Source organism: Gallus gallus, chromosome 4, assembly GCF_016699485.2.
Source record: "Gallus gallus isolate bGalGal1 chromosome 4, bGalGal1.mat.broiler.GRCg7b, whole genome shotgun sequence".
NCBI lineage: Eukaryota > Metazoa > Chordata > Aves > Galliformes > Phasianidae > Gallus > Gallus gallus.
Genome location: NC_052535.1, coordinates 24,608,093 through 24,631,973, shown reverse-complemented (window position 1 = coordinate 24,631,973; position 23,881 = coordinate 24,608,093). Strand labels below are relative to the sequence as shown.

Sequence of the window (23,881 nt, the reverse complement as noted above, 5' to 3'; positions counted from 1 at the left end):
TGGGTGGGATGATAGTCCATTATATGATGACAAAGATGAAGCTTACTGAATAATTAAAAGAGAGGAAAGAAGAGATGATAAACTCCTGGTGGACAGATATATGGTGTTAAGGAATGAAGTTATATGATTTCTCAAAAAGATATTTGCTCTTCTCTAAAAAGAAATTTCTATTCCTATACAGGATTTATGAAAAGGGAACAGACATGGATAGTAGAGCTGAATATTCTTCCAAAAAACAAGTTACTGCTTGAATTACTTTTAGGTGAATTATTAATTTTTAAACCAGATTTGCCCATTTGTAAAACAGATAAGGAGCTTAAGATAAAACACTGAGAACTTCATGTCTCCTGTTGTGTGTGATGGTCATCACATCTTCCTTATAGTGTTCTACCTCTAGTTTAATTAACAGAAATAAGTAAAGGATACAAGCATGTGGTTGGCACAAAAGCAGTCAGATTGTGGTATTCCCTCTAAACCTCATATTCTCTATCATGCACCAGCTTCTGGTAAAATTGAACGATACAATGGTTTGTTAAAAACTATGTTGAAAGCAATGGGTGGCACAACATTTAAGAATTGGGAGAAGCACTTGGCAGAAGCCACCTGGTTGGTTAATACTCGAGGATCTATCAACTGAGACAGTCCTACCCAATCCAGCTCCGTACATACTGCAGAGGGACATATGGTCCCTGCTGTACATGTAAAGAGCATGTAAAGCCCTTCTGGAAAGGGCTAACCTCTCTGTGGAAGTGTTTTTCTTCAGGGATCTGGGTCCACTTGAACGAAAAAGTCTGAAACTTAATCCTGAGTATAAGGGCATCCTGATCTGGTTGAAGGTGTTCTTGTCTATGGTAGACAGATTGGAACTAGATGACCTTTAAGGTCCCTTCCAACCCAAACTATTCTATAATTCTATGGATAAGTTACAATGCTCTTTCTGGAAGCCAAAAAGTCAAGGATAGCACTTAATAGATAAATTAAATCTATAGACACTTGGTTGATATCCAGTTTTGCATCAAAATTTAATTTCTTTCCTGTTCTGTATTTAGGAAGCAGTTTTTAATTTATAGGTTGGACAGTTAACTTTTGAGGTTGCCAGAACAAGAGAAAGTTGAACACAATGGTCACACTATGGATAAACAGCCATGCAGCAAATCAGGATCATCTTTAGACATCAACATGGCCATAGACACACATGCCATATTTTTGTTGACATTTCTAGACATTACATAACAAAGTAGTTTAAAAATATATGACATCAAGTAAAATACACAAAATAGAAGCTGCACATAAACACTGTAATATCTTTTATTCAGTCAAATGGTACTATGCTGAAATCAGCGGAGTAGACTACGTGGTTAATCAGAGCAATAATTACTGAAGTCAGGTTGTGGTTGAAAGGGCAGTCCAACCTTGTGCTGCAGGCTGAGGTACTACAGACATCTTTCAAATAGGCAGGGGGCAAATTAAGAAAGTATGCTTAGAATTGTTACTGCATTCTGTTAAAGGTTATTCACACAACACCATCTAGCCACAGAAACTTTAGTATTGCATCTTCTTTTCAACCCCAAATATGTAATTTCTATCTTCATGTCACTTGAAGAACAGTCCTTCTGAGGACTAATGCTATGAGGAGCAATATAGTGAGCCTGCATAATCATTAAATTAGAGAAGGCCTTAATTCAAAGCCAATTTCTGCATCATTTTATACAGGCATTTGCCATGGGTCTTATGCCATTCCTGTGTTTTGGAGCAGCTTTTGCTGTAATATTATACTATGTAAACTCATATGCATCCAATTTTCATGTTGTCACTTACCCAGACTAGAGCAAGTGTGGTGTTTCCTCTATCCAACAAGAGATTAGCTTAATAACTAAAGCACAGCCTAAATAAGATTAAAAAAAATGTTGGAGGGGTGCTTTAATCAGTGGTTTAGATATCCTCTGAGAACCGAAGAGAGTTGCTAGTCTAAAACTCTGAATCACCATCCACTGAGTTTGCAGTCAGTAGCATGTTCCAAAATTGCAATTCTTGGCAACTATAACAATTCCTCAGTGAACTCCAAATCACTGTCCCCACCTACTTCCTTTGTAGGTGAAGTCAACCTAAATTACATCTCAGGGGATTTGTGGAAAATAGGCTTTTATAGATTCCTTCTAGCCATATGGCAAGCCTGAGGAAGCTCAGACAAAATCAAGTCTTCCCTTGCTCCAACCTTCCATAATTAAACTTGAAAGCCATCACTAGTGGCAATACCGCTTTGGGAAAAGAGGTGGAGAAAAAAAAGGCAGAAAGACAGTAACATCTACTTCTGTATCGCTACAGGCATTTTCCCTTACTTTTCACTACAAAAAAATGTACCAACATCTCAAGCAAATCATAAACTTAGCATTAAATTAGATATCTTTATTTTGTCCTAGAGGATAATAAATTTAAGACTTTAGATCTTGTCAATAATGATATTAGTTGATAAACACTGATAAACACTGATAGTTTATAAACATGCTGTGTGCAGTGTATGGGAAAGATGTGGAAAAAAAAATAAATTCAGTATTTCAGTTTGGATTATATTATGCTGCTTCTTATTTATAACTCTATTATAACTAAATAACTATTATAACTCTCTTATAACTAAAATCTCTCTAAATCAGCAGTGTGTGTCCTGACAACCAAAAGGGCCATCAAATCCAGCACTGCTGGCCAGTTGAGGGAATGGTTGCTCTGCTCTGCGCTGTGCAGCCTCACCTTGAGCACTGTGGGCAGTTTTGGTTGCCAAAGTATAAGAATCCCATAAAACTATTAGAGAGAATCCTAAGGAGGACTACAAAGATAGTGAGGGGTCTGGAGGCAAGAAGAATGAGAGGTGGCTGAGGCCCCTTTGTTTGTTCAGCCCAGAGCAGAGAAGGCCGTGGGGAGGCCTCATGGATGTCTACCTCCTCACAAGGGAGCAGAGGGGCAGCACTGAGCTCTGCTCTGCGGTGACAATGACAGGACCTCTTGGAGCTGAGTCAGGGAGGTTTAGGTTGGGTATTAGGAAAACGTTCTGCACCAGAGGGTGGTCAGGCACTGGAACAAGCTCCCCATGGTAGTAGGCACAGCCCTGAGCTGCCAGAGTTGAGAAAGAGTTTGGATAATGGTGTTGGACATAGGGTTTGAATTTTGGGTGGTTCTGTGTGGTGCCAGGGGTTAGACTTGATGGTCCCTTCCAACTCAGGATGTTCTATGTTTCTAATACCTGCAGAAGAATTCCTTCCAGCAGTGGTGATTTCTAAGCTTGAGTAAACTTAGAGAGTTATGGAGAAGTATTTTCCTTCCCTGATTTGCTTCATTGATGATTGGTTAAAAATAATTATAGTTTAGGAGACACAAAATTTATATTTTATTAAAAAGGCTTAGAAAGTGAAGAAATGGATGTTGAGAAACCATACTTAAAAAAAAGACAATCAGTTTGGAAGAAAATAGTGATCTTCAACAATGTTATGTCACATAGTACTGAAATTAGATGTCTCAGCTTGGTCCATGAGAGAACTCTAGGAATTCAAGAATGTAAATTTTTCTCACTGACCATTATGGGAATAAGAACCCTTCACAGGGCAACTGCAAGAATTACTTTTTCTGTGGATTGATTAATCAGAATTAGAGCAGATCCTTAAAAACACACTCTTTCCGCACTTTTTAGTAGTATCCATAATTCTGCATAAGAATTTCCCTGGAGGATTTTTCCCCTTTCTTTTTAAAAATACTGAAATGTGAGCTCAGTAACTTTTGTCTGGTTCAGGCCCATAACAACTGTCATTGCAAGTTTTAAAAGTGTTTTGTTTATGTTGCTTGTAAGCAAACTACTTGATATGTAGACATGTCAGTTACCTTAATGTAAGTCTTGATGGCTTAAAAAGTAGAAAAATCTGAGTAAGGGAATGTAACTGGAATTAAGAATGAATTTTGAAAAAAAAAAAAAAAAAGTATCTAAGTGAAAGAAGATGATTTTATACATCTAAAGTAAGAAAAATAAAACTTTCATTGCATTTGTTAATTTAGTTATCTACATAATTTTGTGTCTATTAATTTCTAAACTAGTTGGTTCAGCTAGTATTTACATTCAGAATTAGAAGAGGAACACACTTCCAGGAAAAGTGGTGCAGATCAGAAAAAAAAATTGACCTTCACGTTCTATTAAATGGGTAGAGGATATTTGATCCTAGAAGAACTGTAACTCAGCATGTTTTTTAACCTGTCTATTGTAGACAATAAATTCACTTCTCTAACACCTTAAAATTTACAAAAATTGACTTAAATAACTCAAACTATGTGTAGAACGTTTTTCTTCCAGAAGATGCTTAAATTGAAAATAAGCAACTTGCTACTCACTTACATTAACATGTAAATTTGCTTATTTTTTATTCTTGCTCCCTAGGCAAAAACAAACTTGATTGGATTTTTTGTGTTGTGTTTTTGTTTTTTTTTTTTTAAGCCAACTCAGTTCGAATTCAAAGCTTTAAATACGGATTATAGTCATTATGAGATCCATGTTTCCACTTGATCTTTGGGCTTAAGTACGGCATTACAAAGAGTTATCTGTAGGCCAACTCATAGCGGCACTTACAATTAAGCATCAGGCATGTAGAATATATAATTACAGCGGTGAGTTACTGTAAACCATTCTACCTTTTAAAAAAACACACAAAGCAAAACACCCCGAAACAAACTAATAAAAACAGAGCCTCTCTTCCTGTGTATAAAATATGGTGTTGTCTTTGGCACTGAAAGCATTTATCTGACTGATAACTTAAACACGTATTTTTGCAGTGTTCTCTAACTCAACAGTGAACATGTGCCTATATGATAGAACAAGGATTTTGTTATTGATTTTGCAGATATTTGAGAGAATGCCGTTGCTCTGTGTAACAAAGCTCTCATAACATGCACAGTCACATTTGACCAAGGAGACTGACCTTCACATTCAGAACTATCTGGAAAGCATATACCAAGGATAACAGATTGTGACAGCATCTGTCACGATAGCTGGCCCCTGATTATCAGTGCATTTTCAGTAGAATGGATAAAGTATAATGTCACAGGGGAAAAAAAAGATAGTGGAAGAACAAACTGCTGAGGATGTTAGATTGTGTCCAAATGTTAAGCAGTCTTCTATGAAGCTTGTTATCAATTTAGACTTGTCAAGACTACTATATAGAAGTATGAAGCCCTCAGCTCAGGCTTGTACAGTTATATATCTAGCCTCAGCTACTCACAGGGCAAACGCTTAAGTGTTCTTCCCATAAGCAATGATCAACTGCTGGGCCAAATCTCTTCTAACATTAAAAGAGTTCAGTTAACCAGGTTACCTGTCAGTTGCAACATAAACAAAAGATTAATTATATGTCTGATCTTTTTCCCCTAGCCATCGGAAAAGCACATCCTTGTGAAATAAGAGGAGATAAGTTAAAGTGGCTCATATATTATACAAGCTTTTTATAAAGCACTGAAATTCCACTTAAATATAAAATGTTATCTTTTCAATGAAATTAGTGCATATATGCACGGCAATATATTATTAATATGATGGAACAATAAAACCAATTATTTGAAGATTATGTTAGTGTTAGACTAAATGAAACATCTTCATGATGGACTTGTCAGACAAAAATGTTAATCCTCTACTTGCTTTCACCTGTAGGTAGCTGAGGGGAAGAAAAGAGGAGTATTCTGAGTGATTCTACCTGGTAATTACATCAAATTCCCAGGCTCTTTTAACTTATTACCCTTTCCCATAGGAAGTCTAATGTATTCAAGTTCACACCACTATTCTTGAGTTTTGTACTTCCCCACGCTGTATAGTTTCTGTAGCATATTACTTAAGAAAAGTAAGGTTCTTGGTGCCTGTTCCCTAGTGAGCACTTCAATATGCAGTGCTTCAGTACATCAAATAGATGGGTTCTAGAACTAATAAAATAAGCTAATTCTTCACTACTGTTTAACAATGTTTCTTCTATGCTTTGCCTATTATATTTGAAAAGCCAATAGCATTTTCCATCTTCTTCAAGGTCCTGTCAGTCCTAGTTGAATGAACTCTAATACTTCCATTCATCAGCAATGTTTGCAGAAAAGTTTTGTTTGCTTGATTTCATCATCAAGGACTCTAAAGTTAGCTTTCACATTGTCAAGAATGCATTTAGCAAGTGCGTTTCAGATATGATTAAAGTTTTGCATTATGAAAGAATTTTTAAAGCACTACATTTCAAAGTGGTAATTGTATTTACTCCATTTATAAAGAAATATACTGTATCTTAGAAAAGTATGTCCTGTTCAAATAGCGTTATTAAGCTGCTGTAATTAACCTTAAGAATCGTAGACAATTCAAGAAGTGGTATTGCCTTTAGGCAAATGAGCAAACATGTCAAAGTATATTAAGCATAATGATTTAAATAGGATTTGGAATAGTACTGCATACCTGTTGAACTTTGATAGGTAGTGATACCAAAAGCATTGACTGCAAACACTTCTCTTTATGAAAAGCCTCTCTACTCCATTTCTCCTCATTCTTCACATTTCAGTACAAAAGAAAACCGTCAACTCCTAAAATGTGAGTACATTCCCACCTCTGTTCTATTCAACCTCCAAATTTAGTTTTAGTTTTCACAGATCAGTGCTTTCAATCAGTCTGTGACAAGTAAATTACTAACTTATTTCCTCACCGTCAAGCTTTCTTGGCTGTCGAGGCTTTGCACAATAATGGTAAGGTCCAGAGACAACATGTAGGATTTACAAAAATAAATGCTGGAATATGAAGCAAAAGCAGCTTTTTGGAATACTGCCTCTAGCACCGCTTTTGTGCCACTCTCGTTGGAAGTCTGTATTTTAAAATTACTTCTATTCAATTTTTTAAATCTTAAAACAAATAAATAAATAAACATCCACAAAAAGCAAGACAAACTAAATACATTTTAACATGGACAAATTCAGTACAGTGAAAGAGTTTTCAGAAGACATACAGTGTTGTCTTATTTTGTCATTCATCCAGGTCTCATTCAATTCCTATGTTAATAAAAGTCAAAAGCTACGTATATGTATATTCTTTCTGCAGATAAGAGCACATTCCTCAGTTTAGAAGAGTAGTTTTCAATAATTTAAGTTTTTCATATTTTCTTCAAGTATAGTATCAATTTAAATCGTACTTTAAAAACATTTTTCTAATCTCTGAGTCTTCTTATGAACATTAGTTAATATTTATTCATGGAGCATTAGCAAGGAAGTTTAGGTCTATATTCTTGTAGTGAGACATGAACTGAGAGATTCTTTCTGAGATTCTTTTTAAACTTTCAGTAATTTTATGAGAAATACATCAAGACAGAGACATCGGCATTCAGAAACAGAAAATTATTAAATAACTAAGCTGGAAGTCTCTTCCTAAACACAATTTGAAAGAACAGGCATAGTTTCAACAACTATGCCACTGTTTTTACAATTGCCTGTTATTCATCTGCATGCACCCATCAGGCTACAGTCTCCCTATTTTTGGGATAGAAAACAAAAAACAACAACAACAAAAAAAGGAAAGTGTAGAGTTCAGCGATTTTTGTTTTAGAAAACATAATGTTTGTGCAAAATTCCTAACCTAGAGCTCTGAGGAAAGAGAGCCTCGTGATGCACAGACTACATGTAACAAACATGAAGAAATGCAATATCGTGTAGTCAAAACTATTTTATAGTGACAAAAAAATAAATGAAGCATACAAATAACCTGGATCTATTGCTCCTCCTTCAGGACTCTACAAAAAAACCCCACCAAACAAATGAAGGAATCCCCACAAATACTGCCCTCCCAACACTCCCACACATTCACAGTTTGGAGACTTTAACATTGATTTTGTAGTATCAGTGGACTTCTCAGCATAAGCTATGCTTGGATAAGCAAACTGCCTGTTTTGTAAAACTTTCCCAAATTATCCTGTTACCATAATCTGCACTTGGAATGGTTACTTCACCTAGGAAAGAGCCTGCTTCTTGAGATGCTCAGTTGAAATACTGTCCTCTATATTTTTAGACAATAGACCAAGACAAAAAACCTCAGTGACACAGAATATCTGGTTATCTAAATGTTCTGAAATTCAGAAATCAAAATTAATGTTTCCAACTTGAACAACATAAGAATGCATTCCGATTAATTCAGATACCTGAAATTTAAGCATTTCAAATACCTGAAAGTATTTGAAAAGTAGGACCTGAACCACCTGGATAGGTGGTTCTAAACACTAAGCTGTATATTTATGATTTACAAAAGGAAAAGCAGCAGTTCTGAAGATGACTATTAAAAAACTTGAAGAAATACATGAGAAACACACCCAAGAAACATGCTTTTTCAAATTAAGAGTACTTAGTATTGTCAAATACAATGTTAAACATTCTATTAATGCACATACATACACTACTCAAACTTCACTAGAAAAAAATAAGAATAATTAAAGTCTCCTACAAGACTAATATAATTGTATATCCCACCAAGGCACAAATACTTCATTACCACTGCAAAACTTACACTGAAATAGCTTAAGAAATAAAACTAAATACTATCTCTAACATGCATTTTCCCTACCTGAAATCAGGATCAGCATGAAAGGCAGAGTGTACGCTTCAGACTTTCTTTAGAATAGGTTTCCTACAATTTCTCAAACTACTCAGTACTTTGCAAGGTCTTTCATAGGAATCTGGACTATGTGATAGTGTTAAAATTGTTCTGACCAGTGACTAAATCTGTCGTTAAGTATCTATTTTTTGATAGCAGAGTTAGTAAGTTATGCATGGAGTTTTGAGGAAATACATTTGATTGTGGAACCTAACTACGTGGTTTCTTTTGGGACTCAACAATAAGAATTTATTTATATGTGCTTTTGTCTAAGTATAATTTTTGTGCTTCTGTAGAATGAAGTTACTTTGATCAAGTTTTGTCACTCAAACCATGAAATTTAGAGATAAGGCTCCTCATGAGATATCTTCCATGATATTTAGAGATAAGATATTTCTTTCTTTCTGTATGATACAGCCATGAATGTCCAAGGAACTCAGAATTTTAGAGGCCTTTCTGGTCAAATCATCTAATGTAAAAATGGTCTCTATACTGTGTTTGATGGCTTTTTGCTTAAAATAAGATTCTACACCCTTGTTATACTTGGTCTTATAAAAAGGGTAGCAGTTTAAGGCAGGATTCTAGCTCAAATTTGGATAGGTTAAGGAGTTTGGAAACTTCAGCTCCCCCCAGAAAGTTAGGAAAAGAGGTGAAAGACATTTATAAATATTATGGGGTTTGGAAAAAAAAAGCACAGTAACAATAGCAAGCTAAACGTTCAGAAGTAAATGACTAGTTTCTTTTGAAGGCCTTTTGCTCTGCTGTAGGTTACTAATGGCCACCAGTGCTTGATTCTGACTGAGTAACTGAATATTATGTTGGCCAATTATTTCTTTGCTGGGAGAAATAACCATTTAATCAGTGCTTGCCTTGTCCCCATTAAGCAAGGTGTTATTTCACTCTGGCTTTAGGAACTATAGCTCCTGGTTATTTCCTTCCAGAGAAAGAATTCTAAAAGCATTATTTGTAGTGGTTGTGTTATCAAAACTAGCTTTTCTGGGAAGAATCGTAACAACTGAAGCCTACTTTCTGCAGGATTTATAGCTATGTGCAAATGCACAGATTATGGCTCACACACTATCTGCATCTCTGGTTCAGCAAGTTTTACATCTGCTATTATGACTCACAGAACAGAACTGTTCAGCTTGTTCAACATCTTTTCTTTTTTGGAAAGAACATTAATATCCACGTCTGCCTTCTATCTATCCAGCAGCTTTTGTTAAGAGAAGTTACTATCTTTTTTATACATACTTTTCACCGCTGAACAATTTCATTGGAAAGCTGCAGATATTCAAATCTGTCCAATTCATCTGATTGCATTCCAAATACTTTCTGAAAGGTATTCCAAATCAGAAATTCATTCTAAAGAAATGGCTCAGTACAGCACTGTAGAAAGCTAGACTTTTTTCATTCCTGAAACACGAGAGAAACATCAGCTAGTATTGTCTCACTGCGCTTGTTTGCCTATCTTTGCGTATGATATAAAAATCAAACTTAGAGAAAAGTTTCTGAAGGTAGCACAGACAGCAAGCATTATTCACCCATTCTGCAGCACCTCAGCCGTTTTAAATAGAATCGTCTATTCCACAGCAACACTGGCTGTTTAGCAGACATTCAGGGTGCACCATAAAATTATGGCTTGCATGCATGATGCTATGTATCTGTTTCAGTTCCTAGTATCGTCTATATGGTTTAATTATAATCTAGCATCTAAAACAACACAAAAAGTTTGTTTCTGTGTTTTCTTATCTTTCATAGGAAAGAACGCCCTCCTTTCCCCAAGATTTAGAGTTAGGACTTAATCTGACCCAAGCTACGAGCAAGTATTTGCTCTGCCCCTGCGCGGCTAGCACAGCGTCTTGACCACTGGGCGTATCTTCCCTTTTGCCCGAAGGTTTCTACAAATGCGTGTAATAAAGAGCTCTTTGCTGCCTCCTTGCGCTGCTCCGCCCTCAAAAGCAATGCAGGCCGTCAGAAGCCTCGCCGTGCTGTGAGAGCGACCTCTTCAGCCAAGCGAGCGTGATTGCAAAGTCACGGTGCGGAATCTTACTGACTGTACCGCGAATCCTTAGGGCGGCTTTATTCGGTTGCCGTATTTAATTCTTTAAGAACCCAACGAAATGAAGACGAAAGGAAAATGTATTTTTAGTGGCAAGTTAGAAAAGCAGTTCTTCCTTTCTGATAGTAAATATGCCATTTTTAAGTCTATTCACAAATTTGTGAGCTAATTATTAATAATTGCTGAAAAGTTATATTAGTTACTGAATAAGATAGCATTAAAGTGTATTAAACTGTCGAGAAGCTTTGTTATAAACTGATAAATTGGAATGAATTGCATTTGTTTCAAGTCAGCAATGATGATATCTGCAGGCTATGAACAAAAATTATTGTTTTCAAAAAGGGAAACAAGCCAAGGCTTTCACATATTCCTATTGATGAGATTACTTTAAAATACTCTTGATCTAAGAACCATGTACTGTTATCTAAGTCAGCAGTGTGTGTTTGCAGCTCAGGAAGCTGCATCAAAAGCGGCATGACCAGAAAGAGAGGGAGAGGCTTCTCCCCCTCTACTTCACTGTAAGCTCTGATGTCCCCAGCAAAAGGACATGGACCTGCTGGAATGGGCCTAGAGGAGGCTAAGAAGATGATCGGAGGGCTGAACTACCTCTCATGTGAAGACAGACTGAGAGTTAGGCTTCATCAGCCTGGAGAAATCTCTGGGGAGACCTCATTGTGGATTTCCAGTACTTCCCTACCCAGGGAAGATTGGGAGAGACTCTTTATCAGGGTTGGATAGTGATAGGACAAGGCATAATGGCTTTAAACTTAGAAAAGGTAAATCTAGATTAGATATAAGTAAGACATTCTTCATTGAGAGGGTGCTGAGGCACTGGAACAGGTTGCCCAGAGAATGTGTGGAATGCCCCATGCCTGGAAGTGTTCAAGCTCACATTGGATGAGGCCCTGGGAAGCCTGATTTGTGGGTGGCAATCCTGCTCATGGCAGGAGAATGTTGAATCTGGATCATCTTTGATGTCCCTTCCAACACAAACCATTCTGTGATTCTATGAACTTGGTGGTGTTTCCCATGACTTACTCTTCTCACACATGAATCCCTTCTCATTTAATGATTCTGCAAGAGGTGAGGTTCAGAAAAGAAGGGTTTCCATTCAAAAACAAAGAATACCAATCCCCTCCCCCCCTTTTTTTTTTCTAGATTTCTTGTCACTATCTTGATATTTAGTCTTCGAAACAGATGCAAAAATATTGGAAAATACTTATGCAAAGAAGCACCACAGCTTACACACAACTACCTAGTTTAGTTCTGTTCTGTAGTCATACCACAGAAGATTCACATAAAGTGTTTAACATAAAGACAATAAGATACCGAAACAATGCAACGGTGTCTTTGCTTTTCCAAAACTGCAGCTTCACTGTTGCTGTCGAACTCGCATAAACTCTGCTGTCTGCATTTCATAAAAGAAATCAACAACTCCTAATCATTTCTCAACAGAACTGCTCTTGCATCAACTGCAGGAAATAGAGTACAAGATTGGAATGGCACCAGAACTTTTTGCAGTGTTAATAAAATAAATGCCTGTTGACACAATGCTCTGTCTAGTGGATTTGCTTTGTAGTTCTGTAACTTGTAAAGATCCTCCATGCTTATTTATAGCCCATTCTAAGATCATTTTCACCTCTCAAAATACATTTTATAACTCTCTAAGACTGATGTATGTACTAAAGCATAACAGAACCATGTTGTAACATTCCAGTAAATAGAAACTGTGTTTTTCTAGTAATAAAGTATTGTCTTGACTCATGGGACTTAAGCAGTCTTATTAATGACTTGATAACCAATATCTAAAACTCTGACTTTCATAGTGAGAAATGTCATAGGTTTGCTGTTCAAGTTATGGAAGTGTGGATGTTTTTCAGATTCAAATACTAGAAGTAAAACCTAAGCTCTTCTTATGCAAATATATATCAGGGTGAAATATCACCTGCAAGTAAACACAATTCAGTTGTTTTTCTTCTAGTTGGTTTACCTGTGGGTAAGAGTTGGCAAAGAAGCTCTTTTTCTCTGTGCCTTCTATTAGCATTGGGAAGTGAGGATGTGTGGGACTTGCCTCATCTATTAGCATTACCAGCTGATAACAAAGTGTTCAGACTAAAGCACTTGCCTTCTTTCTACTGCCATTGTAGCATACGGTGAAATAAGCGACTCTTTAATAGATATGTTTCTCTCCAGTGACTGCAGCCAGAATCTAGGATGACTTGTTCAGGTTAAATACCAAATGCATATACAGGTAAATTAGGTTAAAAGCTCTTTACTATTAATTAATAGTAATTACTTTTCTCCTTAGAGGTTGTACCTCTGTCCATTACTATTACTCTACAACTCAAAAATATTAGTAAGAGTACATTATTTAATCCAGCAACAAGAAAAGCATCCCTGGAAGCTAACATCTCCTGTTACTCTAAAGTGTATAGCAGTACCACTGGCAGGCTGCAAAGTCTTTGTGAGCTGGAAAGAAGAATCTAAGAAAAAAACACAAGAGGGAGGATCCCCTGCCTTTCTCTTAATTGTGCTGCTTCTACAGTTCCCCTTTCATGACAGCTTGAGGGTGAATAAACATCTATCTGGAAGTCTTTTGCAACCTCAGCAGAACTAAAATACCAAACAACTATTAGGAAGGTGACATGCCTATAATATTGCTTGATGGGAATTACAATTATATTTTTTGACAAGTTTCCTGGTCTGTTTGCAAGGCTCATCGTGTTTGTTTAGTGTACTTAGATGCACTGTTTTGCTTTGTTTAGATCAACTGACTTCAGACTGTAGGACGATCAAGGCTTTTAGCTTAAGAACATAACCAAAGTGTTGAGGTACAACTTTTTCCACTTTGTAGACCGTAACAATGAAAAACACTTGGTGATATATAAGTGATCTCTTGACTGCAAAAAGTTCAGTTTACCAATATTTAGTCTGTTTAGGACATGTTTTCAGTGAAGATTCAGATAAAGAAAAGGTTGTTGTTTTCAGTAGTCAAAGGAGTCTTTAAAGTTATTTTCTGAAAGAAAAACTCTTCACCTCTATTGCCTTGGAATGAAAGCGTATATAAGCATACAGAGGTATAACTTGACTTTTCAAAGCTGTACTTTTAATAACTTGCTGACAAAAATCAAAATGATAACTGTTCATTGCAGGCAATCTGAGGTAACTTTGTACAAAATGTTGTTAATTTCAAAGTGTTGAAAGACAACTCAGCAAATGGTATGAAGGAATTCAAACAAGTGTTACAGGAAAGTGATTGCTAAGTTCCTTTAAGGAAATGTTGAAAAATTTTGAAAAACTACATTCAAAATAATACAACAAAAGTTCTGAACGAGGAACTACAAATTCTGTCCTGTCCAAACAGGATTTTTTTAAACAACTTTCCCTTTCCATCAAAGGGACTATCTAATGCTCGTATGATTTTAATACAAAATAGGTCATGACAGATTATGAAACTAGACATATAATCTACCTGTGTGTGTTAAGCAATCATATTCAGCGTTAAGGCTCAGAGCTGTAAAGTGACAAATAGATCCTGCACAGTGATGGTTTTAAAGTTAATTTCTATCAGCTGTAGAAGGAAAGCAAGACAACAGGAAATATTATGAGTTACTCAAGCCCCCACTGCTACTGCAGAGATAGCTTTTCAAACTGTTATAAACACACACTAACAAAGAATCTAAAAATAATAATAAAATGAATATAGCAATGATTTTTGAGTTTTGTTATCAAACAGAACCATGTGCACATAAACTTCACTGCAAAGTATCAAAAGGAATTTTGAAATGGGGACCATCTTAACATCTTTTGGAAATGCCTCACAAAAAAAATGATATTTGGCTAGATTTAGCAAATCTCACGTTTTCTTGTCGTAAAGACTCCAAATTCCATTGGTATGAAACTTAGCACCATTCCAATTAATTGATAATAGAAATGTATCTCTAAGACTGATACGTAGTCTTCAGGGGGAAATGGTGAATTCTGTCACTTACATTAAGGACGTAAGTCACAAAGACTGCTGTTAGAGCCACTTTGCTTTCTAACTTTGCCACGTGACTCTTGAATCGAGTAGAATCTTATTTCCCAAGCAATGAAACGCTCTAGAGATCCAAAGAGGTCTGAATCTCTTATTTTAGGTGCTTATGAACTGATGAATATACTGTTCTTATGTTACTAATTACTTCCAAGCAAGTCCACTGAGACTTTTTCTCAGGTATCTTCTGCATTTAGAAGACAAAATCCAGAGACTTTGCTGAAGTTATATACTTACCTGACATCAGGGACTGGGTTGCCAGCAACTCTGCACTCCAGTAATACTTTGTTTCCTTCAGCAACTTCCTGACTCCGGAGCTTTTGAGTGAACTGAGGTGGTGAAGACTGATTGTCTTCTGCATTGATGAAAGGGTGGCAAAGAACCATTTCACTCTGTGTGATGCTCTCCTTTTCAGAACAGGGCTCTCCATTGAAATCAACGCCAGATAATTTTGGCCCAGGCTCAGTCTCTTGATGTGGCTTGTTAAAGTCTTTGTTCTTTGAGGTACTTAGAGTTGATTGTTTCTTTTTCGGTGACAGGTATCCACTGTCTGGAGAAGAGTCCCCATCAGGACTTCGGCCCCTTGTCTTTGCTGCCTCTCTAAATATAGATGACAGTTCCTCAATGAATGTGGCAGCTTTGTCACACAGCTTGTTCCTGAAAGGAACTTCTCCCTGGGATGCTGACTCAGACTTCGTGGTGGGCACACCTGAAGCACGCTTTCCTGAATGTTTCAGGCTTCTAATAAAGCTGGGACTAGCAGCTAGCAATGGTGAGGTGCTTTCTTGCTTCCTGGAGACTGTGACAAAACCGCTTGCCATTTTAGGTGAGCTGAATTGTTCTTTCTGATTCACTGGAGGAATGTGACTTGCTGAACATGAAGTCAGACTACTTGCTTGAGACCTCTGTAAAGCATCTTGCTCATGAAGTTTGGCATCCTGAAAAGAAGCATGCTCTGAAGCACTAGAAGTATTGAAATGAGTCAACTCCGGTGCTATATTCTGATCCTCCTTCATGGAATTGGCAATTGATTCCCGAGCTATGTCAAGGCTCTTACATATCTCCTCCTGGGTAAGGAAGGCAGAAAGTTCATTTGAAAATTCTCCATTCTGTATGCCGGATAGGGAACCATAGAAAAAGTCATGGCGTGACGAAGCTTCTGACATTTTTTTAGGATGTCCCTTTTTGATGCCCCTCTCTGCACAGTAGGTCTCCTTCTGCATTAAAGAAAGAGGCAATGACTGGCCACAGCTTCTGTCTTGCATGCTAGAAGACACAAACTCAGTTCTTTAACAAACCAAAAAACAAACAAAAAAACAACACAACAGAAATTGTCAATAAAAAAGAAGTCTGCTATATTCTGGAGCCTATAAACTAGACTCAGAATTAGGAAAAGAGCAGAAACCTAGTTGTGTGTGTAATGCTTGCTGTAAACCTTCATTTGGATTTCAAAATTCCAAACAAGGCAGAACTACAAATTTTCCACACAGAAATGAGTGTTCTTAGGAGTATTTTTTCTCATTTGTCTTCCTTCAGGACTCTGAAGGCATCCTTCCTCCGTACATTAGCACAAGCTCAGTTCTGCTGGTCCAGTCTGAGCGATTTATTCTATCACAATAATGCCATTATACTTATTCAGTGTTTAGTTATGATAACTTACATTTTATTATTATTTCATTTTCTCTCTCACAGGGCATTGCTATCCATCAGATTCTAAGAGAAAGCACTATTCTAGTTGAAACCATTATAGGAATGTACACATGTACAAATGCTCAGGATGTTTGGATCAGAATTTCCAAGTTATCAATTTTATTAATATTGACAATGTGTTTAATACTATTATACTTCTTGTATTATTGTTTTTAAATGTGCTAGGTTTTATTAAAATATGGTATCTCTTTTCTAAACACTTAAGTAGGATATCAAACTATCACATGCTAAGAGCACAGCAGTGAGTGAAATATGTGAAATACAGTGAAATATGAAACCTATTTCACAACCCATATATCGTCCTATCACACATGAGCATATAAGGTATATTCTGCACTAGTTTCATGAAATACAGAAGTATCTTCAGTCTTTCTCATAATTTCAGGATGCAGATGAGTGTTGCCTGCTTCTGTAAAGCCAGCAGAAATGGGACAGCAGAGAAAACTCTGTTCTCAAGGCAAAGGTCTGCATGAAATCCCACTTACTGAAATTTATGTGTCCTACTGGTGACTAGATTGTGGAAGATCTGATCTTAAAAATAACTGTTTCATCTGCAAGCTATTTAATTAAGTCGAACATCAATATTTTTAATTATCCTTGACAATTCTCTTCTGACGATGATTTAGGTGAGATTAATTCTACACAAGATTTTCATATAAACATTTCTTTCCTTCTAATGTTCTAAAGCATCTCTTCAGCAAAATACAGGTGGCTTGGCAGTCATGAGCTGCACTCAGATATATTTTACATCAGCTTGTGCAAGCTCCAGTAACCTTTAGTCACTTCCCTGGGGCTGACCCGGCATGTATTCATTAACTGACTGATGGATTATTGGAATTCTTGGCCTGGCATATGCATCTCTTGATATCTCTACTTGTCTTGCCAACACATTACAATTCAATGCATAAAAGAGAAGTACAAGCAAACCAAAGTGTTTTAGGATTTGAAATGTGTTTTTATAGAATATGTTGACAGGCGCCTTCTTTGATGGTATCCTCTTTGATGGGATTACATCTTTCTTCTTTTTTATCTGTGTTCACAGGGCAAGAAATTTAGCAACCATGCCAATCCATTGTTAACATAATCTAAAAAAGGATATACAGTACACTTGATTACCATACACCAGCTTGAAAGAATGAATCTCAGAAGCCAAGAATGCAGTTGGTCTAGAGGCTCAGCTGTTCAGGCATAAGCTTAATGGATGCCTGCAAACAAAGGGTTAAATCTGGAGACCTTGGTTAGATTTTAAAACATCTCATTGAAATGAACAAATATACTAGTTTTCTTTTTGGATAATTTGTTGTTGTAAATATCTGTGTTTAAATGATATCTCTATTTAAATCTAATTCATACTGCTTCCTGGCATGCTTCCAACTCAAAGTGATATGTTATGTATTCAGATAAACTCAGACTTCCAATTTGCACCGTTGTTTCCATGGGTTACAGGCCAATGGAAAAATTCACCCATTACTAGCTATTCTGACACAATGATTGAAATGAATATATAATATTTCCTAATACTCAGTCTTGCTGTATTTTCATTCATTTTTCTAATGAATATAAATATTAGCTACATATGTAATAATTACCATTGCTCAATGTTCAAATTCAGGTAAATCAATCTATAGCTGAATAGTTAGATAAACTTGATAGATTTAAATGTGCTCATTATTGGCAATTTTCAGTGCTGATTAGTGTTCTCGGTGAGGAAATTCTGGTGCCAAAAATAGATTTAAATGTATTGCTTCAGATAAGTGAATGAACGCTTCCAGTATAAAGATTTTTTGTCATTCAAATTATAATATATTAACCTGCTATTCTTTTAGAGTGACTTGTAATTGCAGCAAACTGGAGGTGATATCATGAACCCTATCAAGTTGCATATAAGATGATGATTAGAAATACCTAATGCTATTTCTATCTTCTCCAAGTTACACTACAGAATATTTATAACAGTTTTCATCATCATTACTCATTAGGTAATGTGTGAAGCCATATACTATATCATTTAAAGACATAAACAAACATAAAACACAATGTTGCATGCAGATCAGACTGTTTAACTACAGCTCCAGCATTATTAAATATGAACTGTATATGTACACCTATCTGCTCTGTATTTTAAAATTGCTCACAAGTAAACACACAGTTTAATATCACGCCATTTAAATATTTCTTCACAAAATAATGCAGATGCTGTAAGAGGCAATATGGTAAATAGCTGACTCAAAGCATACTAGATCATAACCATCTCAGAAAAAAAAGTGGAAATAATTTATCGAATTAAGAAATTCAAGAGATAAATAACAAAATAGGGGAAAACAGAAAAGCAAAAGCCTCATTCAAGACAAATACAAGCATCCTGAATTTAGGGGTACTGTGCAATGAAAAGTAATTACCTAAAAAAATGCAACCCAAAGCCAATCTGTTCAATAGAGTAATATTAAAAAATAAATGTATCTAATAAGATTATTTAATTAAAAAAAAAAAAAAGAAAAAAAAGAAAGAAAGAAAAGAGAAAGTACATGTTTAATTTCTGGATTTTGAAAACCTGCACATTTAGTCCCCAAAGTACACTAAATTAGATTTGGCATAAAATACAAAACAGACCTTATGATGAACAGGCCAATATGAGGAGTCTCAAGTATAACCAGTAGCAGGTAACGGTGTTTTCCTCCTTCTTTATCTAAGCAGGCTCCAGCTATTCTCCGAAGATTGCTTGGTCCCCAGTAAGCATTGAGAAGACTGTGGCTTGTGCGTTACATCTGTCCTGTGTGACTATGTAATTCTTACCCCACTCATCTATATTTGGTAGCTGAACTCATGTTTCAGCAGGCTGCCACTATCTGGAATTCCAGCAGAAGCAACGTTATGCCTGGAAGTGACACAAAGTTCTGTGCACTTACTACTTAGAAATTCAGAGAACTTAATCATTTAAATGAATATTTAAATGAACACAGTAAAGGCTGCTTTAAACTATTATTCTGAATTTTAGGATGTGATTTTTGCTCAATGTTGGAGTGTCTGCCTCTACAGGGAGTAGAAAACAGTGTGCAAAAAGTAATTGTGGAAAAATAATTTTTCTACATCATTTTGTCTTAACCATTTCTTTATAAGAAAATTACTTTTTTTTTTACAATCATTGAAGAATTTACTTTTTCTATGAAAAGTATTTGAAAACTAATACTTTCTTGTATGCCTTTAAAGCTTCCATGAAAACAAAAAGAAATAGCTTTTATTAGTGGAATCGGTGATATCTTTTTGTAACAATAGATAATTATTAGTCTGCAATCACAATTACACTATAAATAAATTTACCCACTAAATTTTCATTTCCTACATGAGGTAATCCTATCATGAGAAAATGGGTACCGCCCTCTGTCTGAAATGACACACAAAATCCGTTGTATAACTTAAGACCCCACAACTCTGACCCAGATAACATCACAGAAACAGCCAAAGTGCATTGCTTGTTTCTCTAGCCTTGTAAAGTGTAATGAGTAATCACAGTCAACTTTTCTTTATTGTCCTTGCCAAAGTGCTTTCACCTCATTAAGGACACCTTTGAGCCATGGCACAGGGAAGAAACATTTTCTGCCCTAAACTACACTTGTGCCTTTTCAGGTACATCATTTCCTTTGATGCTCAGTGAAATAAAGAAGTAAACGTGAGGACTGTTGGCTTAATCTGTGGATTTTATCACATAATTTCAAAAAATAATTGGGGTAGGATTGTTTCTGCCTGATTGCAGCCTATCAGGAGAAGTCATTTAGAGCAAAAATACCAAAAACATCTTGTACATCTTTGTCCCTTCTGCCAAAGTCCCTTTTGCCTGTTCTCTTATCTAAATTCTTTCAGTGGGCTGGAACACATTTTTAGCTTAATGTTTTCCTATAGAGAACTGATCCATTGTTGTGACAGAAGGGCACAACTTTCCTGTTGGTCCCAGACCATATTTATGTGTTACCAAGTAATCTCACATTGTACTTCCTTTGCATCATCATATTGGCAATTACTTTCCCCTAATCAGAACTTTAACAGATTCACTGTTTATTAGGAATGCTTTCTTCACAATGTATAAGGACCCTATTATTATACAATGGGATCCTTACCATGTTATCATGGAATTAATGAAACAGGATTTTATTACAGGTCATTTTACAGTATCTAAAGAGCCACCATTCTAGAAAATTCCAAGGGAAAATAAAAACAAATCCAACAACAAAAAAAGGAGCTGGTCATCTAGCAGTTAACCATTGTAAGCCTATTTTTTAAGCAGTCATCCTGCAGAGTGGAATCCAGGCTCTGTGTCTGGCAGCTATCCTCTCCACTTAATGCTTGAGAGTTAGGCACCTTGGCATGGGAGTCAAAAATAGCCAGCATACAAACAGCAACGAACTGCCTTGGGCTATCTTCAGCATTTTCTACAGGGAAGGGGCAGATGAAACCCTGGTTCTCGGAATTATATGTTTAAATTGTCATTTCTGGGAAGAAAATATATATCTCCTGGTGACATTTGCCAGAATAATTTTTAAAGTAACAGAGTCTAAATGAATACAATGGCACTAGTGATGTGTGCCGATCAGGTTTGTCTATTATTTGTTGTACAGTCAGATACTAACACTTGCCCAGAAAGCGAAAGATCTGTGTTCATTTTATTACTAGTGCCTTCAAGTGTTAATGAGATACTAGCCATAACTTGCAAACTGATTAGGATAAGGCTTTATAGAACTGCATTAAGCTGTGAATACGTTTTCCCAATACCATTTTACTAAGATTTTGAAAATGCTTGTAACCTTTGACCTGAATTTTTTGAAAACTTAATTTTTGATCAAGACCTCCCGATTTTATTGCAAATGTAACGTGTACTCCCTTACAAAAGTGATAGGGGGTGGAAAAATACAACCAGCAAATGCCAGAGAACACTGGGAAATCACACATTTTGAAAGATAAACACGCGTAACAAGATGTAACAATATAACATTTGCATGTAAAAAGTAAAAATAACAACAAGCAAATAGAATAAAGGATGTTATCCATCAGATGCTCACTCCTTTCCTATTGCAGTTCTGTGGCACATTCAACTGATGAAAAGAGCTCGATAAAGCCAGTATTTTTCACTAATAATTTAGTGGAGCACGGCTAGACAAGTCTCCTTGAACCTAATTAATAATAACTTCTAACACTAGTCAAAGTCATACAAAACTATACAGTTATTCTGGGTATACAAGCCTTCCATTCCATCTGATGTTGTTAGACTGCAAAAGATATTCATTTGTAATTGGGCTAGTATTCATCTGCTTATTTGGAAGAGCAGAAGACCTTTGTTATGATTCCAAGATTATTTTATATCTTACACAAAATAGTGACAGGACTAAATAGCAGCAAATAGGTGTTCTCCTTACCAAGACCTTTGAAGACACAAAGCTCTTCACTAGTTACCACAGAATCATCCAGGGATTTCAGTCACTGACTTTTTTTGTCTGCCTGACCTTGACCTGGCTGCCAGACTATAAGCAGCCTCAGGAAGGGTGGCAGATAGCTGCTGCCCACAGAGCACACAGGGTAAGCAAACAGTGTTGCTGCCTACTGAGAACAGGGAGGGAAAGTCAGTGCATGAACATGGCCTGCACTGCTCATACCATACTGCAGCAGCAGGTGTGTGAGGTGGGTCGAGTGGGAGGGCATGTAAGTGCTGTCCCTCTTTGCTCAGGAGACCCGCTCTCCTATTGGCAGTCTGTGAGACCATCCATTTAAACATGGTCTCCACCACACAGTGACCACGACAGAGGCCTGCTCAGAAATGTGGCTATTTTGGTCTCAGCCTGCTGCTGCTGGGGGAGGGTGGCTGGGATTCCACCTGTGTGGGATAAAGAAGGTCGTTGTATCGCTAATAAGTGGGAAAGCTCAACAATAACTTGGGCCAGACATAAACACCCACAAGGCGCCCCGTCCTTACGTGTAGCCAGTCTTGGTTGCTTGGGAAAACTGTTGTGTTGAGCGGGTATATAAGGCTCTGAGCACCTACAGTAAAGGCCTTTGTTCTGCACCAGTGAAGGAGTCCGCATCTCTTTCACCACACCCCAAGGGAGCGTGATGCCCTCTTGCAACAATTGGCGCCCGAACGGGGACACAAACGAAAAGGGACACGAACGAATGGGAACACAAACGAACAGGGGCAAGAAGGAACAGGGACAAGAAGTTTAACCAGAATTGAAGATTGACCGGTCTAGAGCATGTTGAGAGAAATGTGGAGTACATTGAGACAAACGTGGGTGCGTTGAAAGAAACGCGGAGCAATGTGTAAAAGAGTGCATTGAGATAAACACTGCAACCTGAGATTCATCATCCCCAACCACTCTGATTGCCTTTCGCTGGACAAAGGTAAGCAACTGCGTTATAATATGACCTCGGAACAAAAGAATGTCCTGGTTACTTTTCAAATTATTCTTAAAAAATGGGCCCCACTGCCATTTTGTAGCAAATGTTTGAATGGCTACCAAGAGTGATCTCTCAATCACAAATAAATTTACAATTCTGATGTATGGGACCGGATTGGGGTGAGGCTATGGGACGCTGCTACTAAGGGCGGTAAGACAGTGTTCGGGTTGCTCCAGACTTGGAGAAAGATTTTTTGAAGCCCTAACAAGCCACTTAAGATCGCAACCTGATGCTCCCAGTCTGCCTGAGGGCAAGGGAGTGGCTGGTCGCTCTACAGATCAGCCCGCAATTCCATCGGCTCCCCCGCTACCATCATCGGATGGGGTTTTTATTGATCGTAGCCCCAGATCAAGGGCCACGCTTGGAAGCTTTGTCATATAATGTCCTGCGGGACTTGTGATGCACAGTCACACCCATGCCCCCATGTGAAGTACTGGCAGGCAGTTGTACTGCTCAATTGATTTATTCTCAGGCACAGCCGGTGCCAGCTGCGCCCATGGAAAGGGGCGCTGCAGGGTTTGGATCAACAGGGACCCTCACACAGAAGTTTGACGTTTCAGGAATTTTAGCACTATTGACTTAAAAGACTGTTTTTTTCACCATCTCTCTGGACCCCCACAGTGCTCTTAGGTTTCCTTTTTCTGTTCTCTCTGTAAAGCGTCAGCTTTATAGTGAGACCAGTGGTGTCATTGGACGGTACTACCTCAGGGGATGGAAAGCAGCCCAATAATCTGTACAGATAATGGCTCGGCATATATATCCCAGAAAATGTTACAGTTTTTACAGTCATGAGAAATTAAACATCTCACGGACATACCATACTTGCTTACAAGACAAGCTTGTATATACCCATTGCATCCTTAAAACTATGCTACTGAAGGAAAAAAGAGGGAATGGAGGAGCCTTCTAGTAGGAAGGCTTGCTAAAATGTATTGAACTTTTTAAATCGAGGATGTGATGACAGAGGACCACCGATAGCCCTCATTTTGTTTCAGTTAACGAGGAAAGAGTGAAT

At 37.1% G+C, this 23,881-nt stretch overlaps 1 protein-coding gene across 4 annotated transcripts in view; it reads right to left on the bottom strand.

The window, feature by feature from the left end:
- Positions 1 to 19,201, bottom strand: part of PALLD (palladin, cytoskeletal associated protein) — a 187,558-nt gene extending 168,357 nt beyond the window's left edge. Inside the window, exons 1-3 of one of the 4 annotated variants that reach the window (XM_046940708.1) lie at positions 19,036 to 19,201; positions 17,542 to 17,630; positions 14,953 to 15,981 (exon numbers count right to left, since the gene is read on the bottom strand). In XM_046940708.1, the coding sequence (XP_046796664.1) occupies positions 14,953 to 15,980 (1,028 nt within the window). In that variant the 5' untranslated portion in view covers position 15,981; positions 17,542 to 17,630; positions 19,036 to 19,201. Of the gene's footprint in view, positions 1 to 14,952; positions 16,003 to 17,541; positions 17,631 to 19,035 lie in introns of all 4 variants that reach the window. The other 3 variants (XM_040699532.2, XM_040699531.2, XM_040699530.2) reach the window with 3 other exon arrangements.
- Between the last annotated feature and the right edge of the window lie 4,680 nt (positions 19,202 to 23,881).